This window comes from Oncorhynchus mykiss, chromosome 13, assembly GCF_013265735.2.
Source record: "Oncorhynchus mykiss isolate Arlee chromosome 13, USDA_OmykA_1.1, whole genome shotgun sequence".
NCBI classification, from domain to species: domain Eukaryota; kingdom Metazoa; phylum Chordata; class Actinopteri; order Salmoniformes; family Salmonidae; genus Oncorhynchus; species Oncorhynchus mykiss.
In genome coordinates this window covers 49,343,533-49,361,889 of record NC_048577.1, presented here as the reverse complement: position 1 = coordinate 49,361,889, position 18,357 = coordinate 49,343,533, and the positions used below count along the sequence as shown (strand labels likewise).

Below are 18,357 nucleotides of genomic sequence, written 5' to 3'. Positions count from 1 at the left end.
TAGCAAGCACTTCCATTGCAAAATGAAAGCTCATTGTGTATTTAGCTCACTGTCTGGATCCGTGCGATAACTGGAAGAGTGAAGTAGGAGATGGAACTTAAGTGTTTGTCAGTAATGTTACCTTTTTTTTATCGTCATAGCAGGCACAGGTATACATTATGCTAGCTACATACTCGTATTTGATTAATAAACAAACATGTTTTCGCAAACCTTTGATAAAAAGGAGCTTCAAACGTCCGTTGTATACCTCTGGCTTACTGCAAACTTGCCCCCAGCCTGGTGCTGTTGTCAAAACAATGGCAACGTCACACACTAGCTAGTTGTGCTTTGCTGAGGAATATTTTTATTTTTGTCCGCTCACACAGGAGTAATGTTTTTGTTTAAGGGTTGCTGCAGCAACCCTACTTCCCGCAGCTATGAACGTAACCCTTTTTACTTGTGTGACGTGTGTGATCATGTCTCGTTTCCCTGCGGTGCCATGTTTGGCCACATGATGGCAATGTTGTCACTTGATCGTTTCCTTGTGCAGCAGTTCTTTTGAAACATCTTTGGTACTCCGTATGCATATAACTAAGTAAAGAAGTTCAAAACTGGAGGTATGAGGATAATTAAATAATACATTTTTCTGTGTCAATGTCCTGCAAGTTATAGCATGTGGAATGGGTATCTCTAAGGCCACATCTGAAACATTGATCCGTAGATTCGCCACAAGTAGTCATAGACAAGAGAAATGTTTTTAAAATCCTATAGCTACCTGTATGTAGTAGGCACATCCAACAGAAAAAAATGTAATATATTTTTAGTCGGGGACGTTTGTATTTTGACTGAGTTGACTGTTCCCTATATTTTCATGGATCTGGATGGATTGTGAGGAAAGTGCTGACTTCGAATGACGAAATGAATTAGCAAAGACTGATGGAGTGCAGGCGAGGCTTTCAGGTTTGTTACGCGATGGCCGCTCGTTTAACATTATTTTGTTGTAGGACATAAACAAATATTTAGTGAAATATTACGCTTTGTATGGTAACTACACAGCACCGGGAAAGTATCGACATTGTTATAACTGAGCTATTGTGCCCACTGGCAAAAACGGAGTTATCTTTTCAGTTTGGTACTCAGTGTTTTTCCCCGTTCGTCCTAGGCCTAGCTTCACTTGAGCAGCGGGTTGGTAGTTTCGGATGAAACGGGCAATCGGTTTGAAAGAGGCAGGTTCGGTTAGGCGAGTGAATGACGTTTAGCAAGCTAACTTAGGTCGATATTTGCATCGTTGTACAGAAGTAATATTTTGAATAACCACTTTCAAATTTATGAAACTTAACTCGCTAGTTGGGATTTGAATAGCTAGCTAGGTAACATGCTAACTTGTTAAATGAAACTGAGTATGGTAGCAGCTAACGCTAGCTACACATGCTAATCTATTTATGATAGAGCTAGTTAGTCAAGGTGATCCGAAGTATATAACGAACGTTACAATAAGCTACCATAGTTATCTAAATCATAACTAGCGGATTGAAAATAGTGTAATCCTATCAAAACACAGCTAGCTAGCGTGTGACGTTGTCATTGTTTTGACAGCAGCACCAGGCTGGAGCGAGTTTACAGTATGCCAGAGGTAGGTTATCATGACAAGAACTGACGTTTGACGCTACATTGATGTGAGCTGTTTTATCAAATAAGTTTTTTTTTAACATGGTTTATTTAACCAAATACGAGTATATAGCTAGCATCATGTATACTTGTGCCTGTTATGAGGATACAAAATGATGGTAACGTTAGTGACAAAACACTTAATTCAGTTGCATCTCCCACTTCACTCTTCCAGTTATAGCATGGATCCAGACAGTGAGCCGGATACACAACGAGCTCTCAGTTTGCAATGGAAGAGCTATAAGCTCGTCCAAGACCCCGCCACCCGGAGGGTTAACAACAAAATATACCGATATGATGGGGTGCATTTCAGTGTGCCGGTTGGTATTGTTTTTACATAACTTTGTTTATTTTGGAGTAGGGTTGTTGTACATGTCCTGAATTGTAACATGAGCCTTTTACTTGTCATCTCTCCAGGACTCGGGGTTCCCCCCAGTGGGAGATTTGCGGGACCCTCGACCTCGTAGAATCTGGTCCAGGCACACAGAGATGGCCCTGCCAGTGCCCAAGTTCAAAGTTAGAACCCTAACTAACTTGCTGACTCATCATACACTCACACCAGCCTCACTCTCCAAAAGCTGCACTGTAGCATGCTATCTCTAATTTCCTTATTTTGTTCCCAAAGCTGGATGAGTTCTACGTGGGCCCCATTCCCCTCAAGGAGGTGACCTTCGCTCGCCTCAATGACAACATCAAGGAACCCTTCCTGGCTGAGATGTGCGCAAAGTTTGGAGAGGTGGAGGAGATGGAGATATTGTTTCACCCCAAGACCCGTAAGCACCTGGGCCTGGCCCGTGTGCTCTTCACCAGCACCAGGGGGGCGAAGGACACGGTCAAACAGCTGCACAACACCTCCGTCATGGGTAACATCATTCACGCTCAGCTGGACATCAAAGGTATGACATGGATTCATGGCTTAATATCTGTGGTTTGATTTGATATATACATCTATTTTGTATAGAAAAAAACTTCTATTGCAATTACTATTGAAGTATAGAGGTGTTTTATGGAGACATAATTGTTGTCACATTAGAATTTGGTGAAGATATTAGCTACATCCTTGTCTTATGGGTATGTTTGTGTGTATCTGCAGGCCAGCAGAGGCAGAAGTATTATGACCTGATAGTGAGTGGCTCCTACACGCCCCAGACTGTGCCCACAGGAGGCAAGGCCCTGACAGAGCGGTTCCAGCCCCCAGCGCCAACACAACCAGACACGGTACACTCACCAAGGGCTCATCACAACCATCTACTGACATTTTCATGGAGGATTTACCTTTATGGTCCATCATTCTTGAGAGGCTTTCATAATTTTCTACTGTGTAATGTGTTTTACTTTCTCTATCTAATTCTCCCATCTTCCTGTTCCTCTCTGTCTGTGCAGTCGTCAGATATCAGGCGGAGACTGTCCTCTGAGATAGCTGGCCTGGCTGCGGGCTTGGCTGCAGGGGTACCGGCTCTCACCCCTGGGAGCACCACCCCCTGCTCTGTGGACACAGGCTTCAGTGAGCAGCGTCTAGACACGACCCCCTCCTCCATGGGGGGGCCCTACACCCCAGGCTCCTCCGCTTCCTCGCAGGGAGGAGGAACGCCCTACACCCCTCGCTCTGTCTCACAGGACTCGGGCTACGCTGTTGCCAGGTCAGTATTGGGGAACAAACACCCTGCATAATAGCTCAGTTGTTAATTTATCCAAAAATGTGTTTGTCATTCCAAAAAGGTATACACATTTCTCTTTATTAGGATAGTAATAGTCAATGTGGTAACTTGTGTTATATATAAACCCTCTATGAACCCTCTTTCTCCTTTTGTTTCTTAGACAAGTTGGATACAGTGCTGGCCCGTTGACCAGTGGCTACCCTCCCCAGGACATGCTTCCATCCTCCTCCTGCTCCTCCTCTACCGTCTCCTCCTCAGTCGGGGCATACAAAGCTCCCCGGTACTCGGAAGACCCCCATGCACCTCCTCAAGACCTCTACCAAAGGTGTCGCCCCACATACCCCCCTACCGGCCCTTTTCGTCCTAACGAGCCCCCGCTCTACCCCACATACCCAAATGCTGGAGGGGCTGGACAGCACATGGCACACCACCCTGCAATGCCTCCCCCACCTCTTGCACCCCAGTACGAGCAGCCCCCTCTGGCAGACCGGGACAGAGAGAGGGACAGAGAGCGGGACAGGGACTCAGGAGGGCGGCACAGTGCCGGTGGGATTGGCTCTAGAAGGTCATCTTACCAGGAGGCCAACTCTTCCTCCAAGTATTCTCACCACTCGCATCACTCAGAGAGGGAGAGGGGCTACAGACGGGACAGCCTGGGCTCCAGAGAACACGGCAGACACCGTAACCACCACTCGCACAATCACAGCAGTAGTAGTAGCAGCAGCCGGCGACGGAGCAGCCACGACCGAGACAGCAGGGAGAGGGACAGAGACAGCGACTACTCAAACAGCTCCGACCCCAGATTCAACTCCAACTCCCACCGCTCCTCCTCCAACAGCCTGTCCCCGCCTCCATCTGCCTACCCCTCCTACTCTTCCTCCAAAGACCAACCCCCTCCCCACAACCCCTCTGTCTCCTCCCGCTTAGAGCCCTCCTCAGTGTATCGTGCCCAGCCTAGTGGTGCTGGTTCTGGGGAGAGGGGGTCTGTGTCTGACAAGGACCCCCGGTCCCACCACACCCCTCTGCCGCCCCCTCCACCACCTCCCCTGCCCCCTGCCTCTGTGATAGCGGCGGCTGTAGCAGAGACGCTCAGCGCCCTTGACTTTGGCCAGGAGAGCCCAGCCAGAGAGGAGACGTGGACCAAGCCCAAACGCCGGCCCACCACCCCACCTCCCCCTCCTCAGCATCCCTCCACCCCTCCCTCTTCTCCACCCCACTCCTCCATCGCTTCCTCCTCCACTTCACCCTCCTCCACCTCCCTCCCACACCATCTCCCCTCCTCCACTTCCCTCTCCCCACCCCCCCAGCGAGACTCTTCCTCCCCGGAGCCAGATTCCACCAATGAGAGCCTGCCATTTGTCTACCACAGCAGCAGCTTAGACTCTCGTATTGAAATGCTCCTGAAAGAGCAGAAAGCTAAGTTCTCCTTCCTGCCCTCTGATGAAGATGAGGGAGAGGACAGAAAGGAAGAAAGGCAGAGAGAGAAGGTGGCAGCAGCAGGAGAGGGAGGAGCAGCAGGCGAGGGCAGGAGCAATAAGCAGAGGGAGCAGGATGGGGAGAAAGACAGGCGGAGGAGACAAGGAGGAGATGGTGGAGGCCAGCAGAGGAGGAAAGGAGAGAGGGATAGAGATGGCCGTAGAGGGAGGAAGCAGAGAACGGGGGGAGAGGGGAGGAAGAGTCCCACTGTAGTAGCACAAGCCCCCTCCTCCTCCACCTTCTCTCCCTGTGTCCCCACCACAGATAACCATACTAGTCTCCATGGAACAGGACCTCTGCAGCAGGAGACAGCCCAACCTGAGCCTATTGATCCAAGGACCAGACAAGGGGCACAGACACCCCCCTACAACGGAAAGAGTCAGGTAAGAACATCTTACTCTGTTAATGGAAATATTGTAGGAATCAGATTGTATGGAAACATTGGTGTATTGTTAGCAGGGATTGTCAGTTGATGCAAGAGTGTGGGGAAATTGGGAATTCTCTCCTCTTTCCTTTCTGCAGTCATCCCCTCATTCCTCTGGGGAAGACATGGAGATCTCCGACGAGGATGAAGAACACACCATTACAGCAGTGACCACCCACCACGCCACTCCTTCCTCCGTCTCTTCTCCATCTTCATCCCAGGCCCCCCTGCCCTCCCAGACAGACCCCTCTACCTCCCCCTCTGACCCCACACAGCACTTTGGCACGTCCATGCCTGCTCCACCCATCCCCTCTTACCCCTCTCACCTCCCTCCCCCAGGCTTTTCCCTGCAGCCCCCTCCACCCCCCTGCATCCCCCCACCGCTGGGCCACATGGAGCTGCACCCTGAGTACCCTCCTCACATGCCCCCACACATGTATGACTATGCCAGCAGTATGGAGCTGATGAACCAGTACAGTGGCGGAGCCCCCATGTCCTTCCAGATGCAGACCCAGATGCTGAGTCGGCTGCACCAGCTGAGGATGTCCTCCTCTAATGGCACCGCTGCCCCTGGCGACGCCCCCCCTTCAGACTACTACCACTCCATGCCCCCTCCCTCACACCCCCACCACCCCTACATGGACCAAGAAGGGGGTGGCTATGAGCAGGATCAGCACTACATGCCCCCCCACATGCCCTACGCCTACCCTGGCCCCTCTCAGATGCCCCACCACCACGCCATCCCCCCTCCACACACGGGCTGGGCCCCGCATGTCTTACCCGAACACTACGCGTACCACACCCCTCCGCCCTATGGGACTATGCCTCCTGTGGGGGGAGAGGCCCAGTACGGGGCGGAGGGAGACCCCCAAATGCCCCTGCTAACAGAGAACCCCCACGAGGCCACAGTGCAGCTGGTGCTGGCCACCCTCATCCAGGAGATGAAGAGCATCATGCAGAGGGACCTCAACCGCAAGATGGTGGAGAACATCGCCTTTGGAACCTTTGACGAGTGGTGGGAGCGCAAGGAGACCAAAGCCAAGGTAAGAGAGTGGAACAACATGTTCAGAAAGCACAGAAAAATTGGCCTATACTACATACCTGGTTTGAGGAGTTAGTGAGGTAACTTTGGTCAACCCTTGAGTTCAACTCGGGATAACTGGTACCATGAAAGTGACTCACCCTTCAGCAACGAATCCTTCAGAACTAACCTGCAGACTAACTCAGGGCTAACTCCATTTATCCCGAATGAAGTGTCTGCCATGAGTTGAGGACCAAATAAATCAGATTCCCTCCCTCCATCATCCCCCTCATTTTATTAATCAAATGTTTTTTTGTATGTTAAACATAAATGTTAAAATACCTATCACATTACAATTAGTAATGACAGAATGCATTTGAAACTTTTATCTATAGGATTTGGGAAAAAGGTGTTTGTGCATTGATAAGCACACCAAAGATGACATTAACACCATAGCCTGCTGAATTTGCAAGATAACCTTTCTTGCAATTTGATTTTGGGACAAATTCAAATGTGTCACTTACTCGCCCATGGATTGATGTTTCAGTATTGTCTCGACGAGTTCGTTGTTTGATTATTTACGTGCGACATCCACGCGCAGTTACAAGCCTGCTAGAGTTAGCGACAGGCTGACAAGCAATATCCACCGTTGTATTATGGATGACATCTGAGCTGGAATGTGAAGCTAATTGAAGCTGGCTAGCTTCAGAAAACTGATTAGATATAGCTAGCGTAGTATACCCATCTGGTCAATTTAAATGGGTTTCTGATTTCCGTTTTACAAGTCGCACATGGTTTTCCTGTTATTGTTTTTTAAAAACCCATTATTTGATTTGCCATGACACCCATTGACTTTTGTAAATACACATCTATCCTCCCTCCCCAGCCGTTCCAGACCATGGTTCGGGGTGTGGCTGCAGTGAGGGACGAGGACAAGAAGGAGGAGAACAAGGCCAGCAGCAAGCCCCGGGAGCCCCTCATGTCTCTGGTGGACTGGGCCAAGAGTGGAGGAATGGAAGGCTTCTCACTGAGAGGGGCTCTACGACTACCATCATTCAAGGTAAACAAGTACACAGAGGCAACAGTTGGAACTCGGCAATTGTCCGTTACTGATGTACATACATTTTTGTACTGAGCATAGGAAATAGAGATGTATAGACATTACACTAATACATGTTCATGAAGAGATATTACTCCAATGTATCCAGCCATTCACTTAGGGATTTTTTCCACCATAACGTACCATGATATTAACTGTCTGTGTGTATTGTGTCCAGGTGAAGAGGAAAGAACCTCTGGAGCTAGCAGAGGTAGGAGAGATGAAGAGACCCAAGACACCGCCAGAGGATGACGACGAAGGTGAGCTTTTCATCAATGACCCCCTCCTTTGGGGATTTGTCACCGACCGTCTTTGTGTTTCCTATGTTGGCTCACCATCTCTCTCCTCCCCCCAGACTCGTACCATGACAAGGGTCTAGAGGGAAGAATGGCAGATGGGGAGGGCCACAGGGCTGAGAGGGACAGCAGGCGGAGGAAGAAGAAGACGAGAAGTCGTAAACCTTGGGACCTGGACAGCGAAGGAGAAGAGACTTCTGATGGTTCTTCTTCAGATAAGGTGTGTGTGCATGTGCAAGGGATAATTTAGCATGAAATTAATGTTTCTCCACATTATAAAGTTTATCTTATCTCAAATTGAATAAATGGCTACAGAAACAATAATGCATGATTCTTCTAATCCGTTGATGATTTCCGCAAGCAGTACATATTTGCAGTGTTGTTGTATTTCCCCATAGTGCTGGCTAGATGGCAGCATTTCACTGTGTGCCTCTTCATACTCTGCTGTACTTTGGCTTCATTGACTTGGATTGAACCTGAGACACTGTTGTATATTATCACAAACTGTCCTTCTGTTCCTCTCTGTAGGAGGATGAGGAGGAGGGAAGTGACAAGGGGTCTGAAGGTAAATCAAGCATTCTTCATGTTATCCTTATTGAAGCCAATGTGCCCCCCTCACAGGCATTCTTATCTACCTTTTACATCATGCCATCTTATCTCTCACTTTCTCTCACTTAATCTCTCACTTCATCTCACTTCTTTCTTCAGATGAGGCTTTGAGTGCGGACAGCGATGATGAGAGCCTCTCCTCATCCACAGAGAGTTCTTCCTCCTCAACATCATCATCCTCCTCTTCCTCTGAAGATGAGGAGGAAGGAGAGCAGGCCGGCAGTGGACTGGACACCATGGATGAATCTACGATGGACAGCACAGCTCTGGACACAGAGAAGGGGGATGACCGGTACATTTTGAACAGTGTTCCTGTTGTTGAATATACCTGTATATAAGTATCCAAAATGTTTTCTATATATTTCCTATGGAAGTGTCTTTATTGAAACTTGATTTGTTGCTCAATGTGTGTCTGGGTTGATACTGACCATTCCACTTGTTGTGCACTCTAGAGAAAAGTCTGCAGCTGCTGTTCCAAAGGCACCGCTCAGCGCCGAGATCAAAGCTGGTTAGTCACACATTTAATTTCTCTGTTATGGATGTTCATTTCCATGGCAAGTGCCAATGTTTTTCTCCTGATTCATAATTTAAATATGTGCCCATATCTCAGAAATTGCTGCCAGCAAGAAGGATTCATCAACACTCAGCTCAAACGCTCGTCCTCCAGCCCCCCGTCCCTCCTCCCCAATTGTCATTGTGCCTCCTCTCAAGAAGCGAAGGAAGACCGTCTCGTTCTCTACCGGGGAGAGCGACTACAAACCCCACCTTCCAACTGTCCCCTTGTCCCCACCTCCCTCCACTGCCTCTCCTCTCTTGTCCCACATGAAATCTCACCTTCCAGACTCCATTTTCATCGCCTCCATACCTGGAACCACCCCCTCCAAGACTCTCTCACTCCTCCCCTTTGCCTCCAAACCAGGCGAAGGCAATGCCCTCTCTCCCTCCCCTGTTCTCACTGTTCCCTCGCCTGTACGCCCCGAAGACTCAAAAAAGAGCCCTGTCCTGGTGTCCCCCCCAATCACCCCCACCAAGTCCCCCAACAAACGGGGGGCCACCCCCAAATCCCCCGCTCCAGTGTGGGTGTGTCGCACCGTGCAGAACCTCCCCCTGGACCACGCTTCCATGGTCAAGATGGCCTTCGAGGAGGCCCCGCCCCCTGTCACAAAGGGCCGGGGCAGGGGACGCCCCAGGACTGTCAGCCTGTCGATCCCCACCCCTCCCCCCTCTTTCAACACCCTCAGAGAGGAGGAGGAGGAGGAGGAGGAGGAAGAGGGACTGCAGAGGCTGAGACTCAGTGAGCAGCTGGGAGCATCCAGCCTGCTACAGCTGGGCTCGGCCCCCACGGCTGATCTGTCTGTCCTGGCTGATGTGGCCCTGAAGCTGGCCCCAGATGCTGGAGACTCAGAGGAGACGGAGACGTCAGACGAGGCAGAGGAGCAGAAGATGGAGGAGGAGATGCTCCTCTCTCCCAAAGCCCTCTCCCTGGTTATGGACCCACAGGGCCTGTCTACCCTGCAGGAGCACAACTATTCCAAAGCCCCCTTCCACCTCATCCCTGCCCAAAAGAGGAGTGTCTCCAAACAGGAGTCTGGGGTGCTCCTCCCTGCAGACTTCAACCATCACGCCATCTCTGGGGTGCTGGAAGCTCCTGAGGAGGTCATAGGGGAACCCCTGCCCTCTAGGGACAGACACCAGGCTGAGTACCTGTCTGGCATGGGGCTGCTGTGTGAGGATGGAGACATGGCCAAGGCCTCTGTGCTGACATCTCTCACCCCATCAGACAAGAGGAAGGGAATGGTGGCGAAGGGCAGTGAACTGGAGGAGATGGGGAAAGAGAAGAACAAGAAGAGGAGGAGGAAAGATAAGGAAAATCTGGAGTTGCAGCAAACGAAAAAGCAGAAGGAACATCAGACCAAGAAACAGAAGAGGAAACTAGAGGTGTGAGGTTTTGTGGGTTTGTGCTTGAGTCAAGTGTCACAACTAAGAAGTGTTGAGCATGGTGTGTCAACAACATGTAAATATAGGGGATTGCTCAACCACAGCTTACATTTACTGTAACTTTGTCATCTTAAAATGACATGCAAAGCAATGTCTTTCCTCAATTGCATAAAGTTTCACAGCTTGACAGTTACATGGTCAAATTGTCATGTAAATATATATTAATAATGTCAAACAAATTACTAGTAAATTACAGTCTAATCTAGAAAGTCCCACCCTATGGCCTGATTTGACCAGTATTTAAAAACCTGTTACAGGCTAATTTTAGTTCCTGAGTTGACATCTCCCACTCTCTCCTTGTTCCTGTCCCTCTCCCACTCTCTCCCTCTTCCTGTCCCCGGTTCCTGTCAGGAGGTGGACCTGGAGGAGGATGTGGACGTGGAGCAGCTGGAGCCGGGTGAGCTGTCTAACACGGAGGACGAGGAAGAGTGGGACGATGTGAGGAAGAGCGAGCGCCTCTTCCTCCAGGAGGCCGGGTTGACTTCGTCGCAGCGTTGGCCCAAGCCCATCCCTGCCCCGGAGCCCGTCACGTTTGACCAGCGCAGCGAGTTTGAGCAGATGACCATCCTGTACGACATCTGGAACTCTGGTCTAGACATGGAGGACATGACGCTGCTGAAGACAACCTACGAGAAGCTGCTGCAGGACGACCACAGCACCGACTGGCTCAACGACACACACTGGGTCCACCACACTGATATCCTTTACTACTGGCAGGGCAGGGGGTTTGGAATGAGGGTTAGAAGCCCTGCTTGTGGTTTAGGATATTCCATGTGTTGATGCCTCTTATGAACAGTTATGCTGTGTTTTTAAGTAATGTACCAGTATGTGGAAGTCAGTGGAGGCTTCTGAGAGGAGTGTGGCGCAAATAGAATGGCATCAATCACCTGGAAACCATGTGATTGATTTATTTGATACCATTCCACTTATTCCACTCCAGCCATTACCACAAGCCCATCCTCCCCAATTAAGGTGCCACCAACCTCCTGTGGTGGAAGTAGATGAAATGGTGTGTAATGATGCATGTGTATTTAGATGGACTGGTGTGTGTTCATCAGTAACTGTTGTTAGCCTTAACGTATGGCCTGCACTTACCAACATCCCCAACCCGCGGCGTAAGAAGAAGAGTGCAGACGGGCAGCTGCGGGAGCACGTGACAGGCTGTGCCAGGAGCGAGGGCTACTACGCCATCAGCAGGAAGGAGAAGGATGTCTACCTGGATCTGGAACTGCCTGAGCAGGCCCTACTGGAGGCTGCCGACTACGACGCCTCGGTACGCACACCTCTCTTTACCATCTCTCTACTTTTTATATTATATATAGTCTCTGGCTTTTCCTACAATGGTGTCATGTTGTTGCTTGTCATTGTCTCTGTGGTCACAGGTTTTGTTCCAATACGATTGATGACCTTTGGTCATTGAATACAGGGAAGTTGGTGAACAAGTAGTGTATTTCTTATTTTAGCATATGCTTCACAATGCTGTAGGAAGTCCCACAGAGTTTGTCATGCAGATGTATTCAACAGCTTTGCTGCGTCTGCTCGAGGCAATGAAAATTAACTCGCTTAACACGATATTGGGCGTTTAGGGCAAAGTGCCTCTCACTCAGTAGTATTTACATCGAGGCCATGTGATGATGTGTGTCACCGTGTGTGTGTCACTGGCCCAATGTAACTCTCCTCCTGTCCTCCCCCTCAGGGCTCAAACCGGCTGCTGTCAGAGAGACGGTCGGAGCAGCGCCGCCTCCTCAGTGCCATAGGCATCCCTGCAGTCATGGACTCTGACCTGCTCAAACTCAATCAGCTCAAGGTACACAACAGCAGCCTGAAACTGTGTGTACCACTGATATTATGTAACTGCTGTGTTACCTCTGCTCTTCAACCACCATGTTATTTCCCATGGGTTTCATTCTGAGAACTCACTTCTGTTACTGTGTAATGAGACCGTGACCCTTTAAACCCATGCCAGTGTGTTGAAAATGAGACTTTGATCCAGGACTATGGTGAAATCTAGAGGGAAGGCTGATAGTACATTCAATCCGGTTGTCTAGACAAAGCTTGATGAGTTGGTTATTTTAATCAGTTGTGTAGTGCTGGGGGGGTGGAACTGAGTTTGTGAAACCCTGGACTAGAGTAACTAAATTATTGCACCACTATGGCACTAACTCTTGCTTCCTTCCTCAGTTCCGGAAGAAGAAGCTTCGATTTGGCCGCAGTAGGATCCATGAATGGGGCCTGTTCACCATGGAACCCATTGCTGCTGACGAGATGGTCATTGAGTATGTGGGCCAGAATATTAGACAGGTACTGGTCATTGTACTGCTTGAGGACTGTATGTGTCTAGGGCCATATTCTAGTCTGTACTTCATTCATCCATAGTGTGGTGTCATAGCATTAGCAATAGACACATGGCAAACATCAGTGTTAGTCTTTCCTGGGTGTTCAGCTGGCATCATTGTTTGACTGTTTGTGCCCGTTTTTTTGCCAGATGGTGGCTGACAACAGAGAGAAGCGTTATGCCCAGCAGGGCATTGGGAGCAGCTACCTGTTCAGAGTGGACCACGACACCATCATTGATGCTACCAAGTTAGGCAACCTGGCACGCTTCATCAACCACTGCTGCACTGTGAGTCAGCCTATATCTGCACAAGCAAAACAATACAGGATATAACAATGGAGTGAAGCAACGTGAAGACTAAATAGAAAAACACACATTTCCATCATAGATATTTAGTGACTCTGATACACACACAATGTTCACAGTAACATTGACTGGTAAGATCCTCTTAATTAAGTTGTTTTGTTTTCTTTGTATTACCTATAACTGGTCTCTGTCCTCTTCCTTCCCCAGCCTAACTGCTATGCAAAGGTGATCACCATAGAATCCCAGAAGAAGATCGTGATCTACTCCAAGCAGGCCATTGGCATGAATGAAGAGATTACCTACGACTACAAGTTCCCTCTAGAGGAAAATAAGATTCCCTGTCTGTGTGGAACAGAGAACTGCCGTGGGACGCTCAACTAGATACCACAGCATGACCACTCATGCGGCAGTACCCCATTTCAGTCCCTCCTGTCCCCGCACCACAACCCCTGACTATAACCAAGGACAAAGCCACACCCACCACCAACAGCCCCCCTCCAGACCCCAAAGCCCACCTGCTCCTCCAGACTGTCAAACAGTTGTCTGTACCATATCCAGAAAACAGAGAGAGAGACATGCAACGTTTGCACTGTTCACACGCTTTAATTTACCTGGGGTTATGGTTTATTATCTTAGGGGCTGTGAGACTCTCCTTCCCAGGGGTGTGATTAATAATCGGGCCCCCTCTCCTGTACCCCAAACCCCTGAAATGCAGCATTAGTCTCCGCTGTAGCAGGATTTAATAACTTAGGACCACTTGTTCCCGTTTGGTCAAGGGTGGACATTTTTTCCCCCCCTGCCAACAGCCTTTCCTTGGAATAGAGAATGCAACCGTAACCTATCAGAACTGGTTTTGTGTGTCTTGTCTGCCTCCGCACAGATAGGGAGTGGTCCGGAAGCTTCCGCTAACCCAAACCCTCTGCCCACACAAACCAATCCGCACATAGACGCACAGGATTTACAAACATATTCAGGGTTTTAAAGGCGTTCGTTCGCAGCGCAGTGTTAGTTACACACTAATCCATTGGGACTTCAGTTATGCAAGATTTCCAAAAATGAAGATTGTTAGAGCTTTGTCATTTTATAGTATTGCATATTCTTATTACTATTCTTGTTCTGATTTAGTTGCGTGAGCTGTAGGTGGGTGCGTGACTCCCCTCACCAGTTTGTTTGGAGGAGAGACCATAGACTTCAATATTTGTTTTTCACCATGCTACATAAGAACAAATCATTTGTAGAGGAAATAGTCTATGGCGTCACATCAGTTTATCTTTAAAGCTTCAGATAGCTGCTGAGTTTTAGTCTGCAGGTTTATCTCAATTTGGAATGCTTTGTTTGTTCCTTTTACGTTCCCCTTTCCCCATTGTGATGTTGTCCCTCCTCACGTTAGGAAGCAGAGAAAGGACCTGACCCATGTGTATCTGTGTGTGTGTGTGTGTGTTTTAAGAGAATGTATTCTTACGGAAGCGAGTAAGTTTTTATTCCTGTCGTGTGAATGTGCTCTCACTGTCAATTAGTAGTTTTGTGCTATTGAACAACCTGCAAATGTCAGGTTGTCTGTGCTTTTTGTATGACATGGTCAAGGCACACTTGTCAGGAAAAATGTTTCTATGAAATCTCCCTTATTTGGCAAACCATTACAGACAAATCTGTTCAAAAAATGTTTTTAATTTAAATGTAACCTTTATTTAACTAGGCAAGTCAGTTAAGAGCAAATTCTTATTTACAATGATGGCCTACCCGGCTCGACACTGGGCCAATTGTGCGCCACCCTATGGGACTCCCAATCACGGCCGGATGTGATACAGCCTGTAATCGAAACCAGGGACTGTAGTGACGTCTCTTGCACTGAGATGCAGTGCCTTAGACCGCTGCGCTACTCGGGAGCCCGAACATATCTCTGCCCCATTGACCCTTATACAAGTGTTGAGGTCTGTGTATGTTGGACTTAGTCATTGAGTGTGTGTTCTGAATGGTTTTAAAGGGTTAACTTATGTGTAGATCAGATCTGGTAAATCTAGTTTCTAGTTAAGTCGATCTCGAGGGGTCATTTTTCACTGTTATTCATGCTCTCTCAACTCAAGCAGTCGCTGTCCCAAGTTTTAATCTTTGATTTAGATGTTTTAAATGTCACAAGGCCCCTCCATGTTCTCTTCCTTCCACAGCAGAAAAGTTATCTATATTTCTTTTTGCAACAGGCGATTTTCAGTACAAACCAACCTCTAACTTTAAAAATAAAAAGATGGGAAAAAAGTTCTGACAAATGTACATATTGTAGAAGTGTTTGTTTCTCGTAGAAACACACTGGTTCCAGTCTGTAAATACGTTGTTCCTTTCCTACTTCCCATGAGGAAAACTGTACATACCTTCCATTGTTCTTTTTTGTTTTTCCTTTTAATTTGATTTTAATATTATTTGCAATATTTCTCTTGTATTAATGCGTTGGACTCTTTTATTAATGGTGCATTAAAATATTTTGTAGAAAAAGTGAAAGCTTTGGGTTTTTTTAAAGCCTTGGTTTAGTGTCAGGATTTCCCCTAGCCCCTGGGTTGTCTATAGGTGTTGTTATATTCATTCTGGCTATCTAATGCGATTTCAGAGCACTCTCGTCCAAGTGTGCCGGAGTGCAGAATAACTGAGGAATTTACGAAAGCGCAACAACGGTTGAATGTGTCGGCAAAAAAGATAACGTTCCTAGCCCTTTCATGCGTGAGTTCCAAATATCTCTAACGGTCGACCCAGCGTGAGTTTTTTTTTTATCCACGTGATGTTAGAATGTTCTCCATTCCAGAATGTGATTGATACGTAACAGTACATTTTATCCGCGCTGTCCTCAAACTAAAGCACGCAGCCTGTTCATATTTATAGGTTGTTTCAACTTCAATTTCAAATGATTTTCTAACAAGTTTTTATTTTCTAAAAACAGTTTGAATTTAGGTGTGTTCCGCCTCATTCATTCACATAAAAATAGTCATTTTTACTTTTGCGGACAATTACATTTTTGGGACATTTCTGACACGGACAAAATTTCCCAAGCACTTCCCAATTGTTAGTGCAGTTCAGGTCTGCAGACATTTGCTCCTCTCCTGTCAGAACAGTATCTGCACACGTGTTCACATTTTCCATTCCACATTTCTATTGTAGCGTACTGTATGTATGGAGCATAATATATTTGTGTATATTCTTTATCACCGCGGACACGTGAGGTAACGTTACTCATTTTATAACCTTTATGGTGTTATAGTCAATCGTGCTTATGTAGCCACATTCTTCTATTAGCTCTGTAAAACAATGCTAATTGAGTCAGAGAAGTATTATCTTGTTGTATTTTGAAGCTACATGGCCTTATGACTCCCAAGTGGTGCAGCGGTCAAATGCACTGGACATCTTTGGAGCTGAAGAATGAGGACAGCTTTTGTATGCTAACGTACACTCCTTAACAGTTTTACTGGATGAAAACACAGCAAGAAAACACATATGCCAATATGTAATACTCATCTATTTTATTGCAGTATTGGTAGTTGGTTCAACAACTTGTTTTACTAGAGGACAAAAACTGAATATGCAAAACACATATTTAATATCCATGCAGTGACTGAACAACAACTGCATTTCCACCCCCATCTCTAAAGGCATAGTATCATGCCTGGTCACCTGTTAAGTCACCTGTCAGGTCAGTCAGTCACTTATTGCTACAGATGTGCTCAATAATGCTTGAGCATGTGATACTCCTCAAAGCATGGTGAAATACATAGAGGTGTATCACAAGCTAAACACATGTATTTTGTCATCTTCCTCTGCTTACTTCTCCTGGCGCCAGACAGGCAGACTTTGCAATGCCTCCGTGTGCGACTACCTTGAGAAGCACTTTGCAGGGAAATGCAGTGCAGTGAGGCGTAGGGGATTGTCTACAGCAGGACGACCCCCAGTGGATGGGCGCCGAGGGGTGTGGTGCTCCTCCAGCAGCTCTCATGAGGTTCTCTCTGTATTTTTGGTAGGTAATTACTTTACCTATGAGGGAGTGGGGAGGATGAGGAAAGTTAGAGGATGATGAGGCAGTGGGTAGGTGGGTGAGATATTGTCACTATAGTTGCATAATGGATTTGTATGTGAACTGTACATCCAATTACAAAAATACCTTGTTCAGTAATCATCTCACCTGTTAGTTGGCGGTGAACTATGCTGCCGTTGAGGACAGCAGTGTCGATCAGATGGAAAAATATATTCTTATACCACTTGTTCGTTTTCCGAGTGCATTCCACAAAGCTGTTTATCATGTCCGCCTTATCCACGGCCCCCATTTTCAGGTTATAATCAAGCACACAATCTGGTTTGATCAATCTCTCTCCCGTCAGGTGGTCCACCTTCCCTGTGGCCGACATGGTTGCTGTATGGACAGTGGAGAGGACATGGACGTCTCGCTTGTCATGCCACTTTACTGCCAGCTGTTGACCGTTCTCCTGGAACTCCACCTCCCCTCTCTGCATCTTCCTGCATCCGAATGCTGGCATCCCCTTTCTGTTCGACCTGACTGTGCCACAGGCCCCTGTGCTGTTGGAGAGCAGATGCTGGAAGAGTGTGGGACTGCTGTACCAATTGTCCACGTACAAAGTGTGTTCCTTGCCGAGATGAGGAGACAGCATGGTCATCACCACGGACCCTGACACCCCAAGCCCCTCATAATGTTTGATGTCAGTGGCGGACCCTGTGTAAACTATAATTTCCTGGACAAATCCTGTCTTCACGTCGCACATGACAAAGAAATTGACTCCAAACCTGTGCCTTTTGGAGGGAATATATTGACGGAACGCCAGCCTACCTTTCCATAACATCAGGGACTCATCAATGCATAGGTCCTTGTATGGCACAAAGACCCGACCAAATGCTGATGTCAGGCTGATAAGAACATTTCTTATTTTGTATAACGTGTGACTTAGGATGGCAGTAGCATTGTTGACGAAATGCAGGCATCGCAGCAGAACTAGGAAGCGGTCTTGGGAAAAGAGGGTGGCAAAGGAGAGAGTTGCAAACATAAGATCTGTGCTCCAGTATTCTCTTAGGGAGTTCTTCTTTACTATTCCCATGAGAAGGACTGTCACCAGGAAGGTATACATTTCACTAATTGTGGTTGTCACCCATTTAGCGAGTTTCCCCCTCACTCCTGGCTCTCTCTTCTCCTGTAGCTCTAAGGCATAGCGATTGGTCTCCTCAACTATGTCTCCCACCAGCTCCTCTGTCAGAAACAACTTGAAGCACTCTGCCTAAGTTGGAAATGGCAAGGGGCGTTGCACTCCAGACTGGGACTCGTCAAAGCAAACAGCAGGGCCAGGAGGGGTGAAATGACTGGTGGCCATCCTGCTACCACAGAACTCCTGTACTTCATCCACTGTCGGTCTGCCTCCATCACCACCAGCATCTTCAAAGGGACCTGGTACTTCGTCAGTGGACAAGGGAAATTCAGATTCAGGGTTCTCAATTGCTACAAGGT

The 18,357-nt window shown here is 47.7% G+C and overlaps 1 protein-coding gene across 3 annotated transcripts; it reads left to right on the top strand.

The window, feature by feature from the left end:
- The first annotated feature begins 655 nt into the window (after positions 1 to 655).
- setd1a (SET domain containing 1A, histone lysine methyltransferase) lies at positions 656 to 15,350 on the top strand. Of its 3 annotated transcripts, none has more exons than XM_036941392.1 (21): positions 656 to 939; positions 1,823 to 1,967; positions 2,065 to 2,163; positions 2,273 to 2,543; positions 2,741 to 2,865; positions 3,031 to 3,287; positions 3,466 to 5,164; positions 5,304 to 6,248; positions 7,113 to 7,286; positions 7,504 to 7,585; positions 7,681 to 7,841; positions 8,150 to 8,186; positions 8,330 to 8,522; positions 8,683 to 8,738; positions 8,841 to 10,168; positions 10,580 to 10,925; positions 11,320 to 11,501; positions 11,925 to 12,035; positions 12,410 to 12,529; positions 12,714 to 12,851; positions 13,077 to 15,350. In XM_036941392.1, exons 2-21 carry the CDS (start codon positions 1,830 to 1,832, stop codon positions 13,248 to 13,250), a joined length of 6,636 nt encoding a protein of 2,211 aa, XP_036797287.1. In that variant the 5' UTR covers positions 656 to 939; positions 1,823 to 1,829; the 3' UTR covers positions 13,251 to 15,350. The 3 variants fall into 3 exon arrangements, with proteins under 3 accessions (XP_036797287.1, XP_036797288.1, XP_036797286.1); XM_036941393.1 differs by lacking the exon at positions 656 to 939 and adding an exon at positions 949 to 1,612 and having other exon boundaries at positions 10,583 to 10,925; XM_036941391.1 differs by lacking the exon at positions 656 to 939 and adding an exon at positions 951 to 1,612.
- Positions 15,351 to 18,357: the final 3,007 nt, after the last annotated feature.

Coding starts and splice junctions, on each gene's coding strand:
- setd1a (XM_036941392.1), top strand. CDS start 1,830: ATGGATCCAGACAGTGAGCCGGATACACAACGAGCTCTCAGTTTGCAA. Junction 2,866..3,030: donor CGCCAACACAACCAGACACG/GTACACTCACCA, acceptor CTGTCTGTGCAG/TCGTCAGATATCAGGCGGAG. Junction 8,739..8,840: donor CAGCGCCGAGATCAAAGCTG/GTTAGTCACACA, acceptor CCCATATCTCAG/AAATTGCTGCCAGCAAGAAG.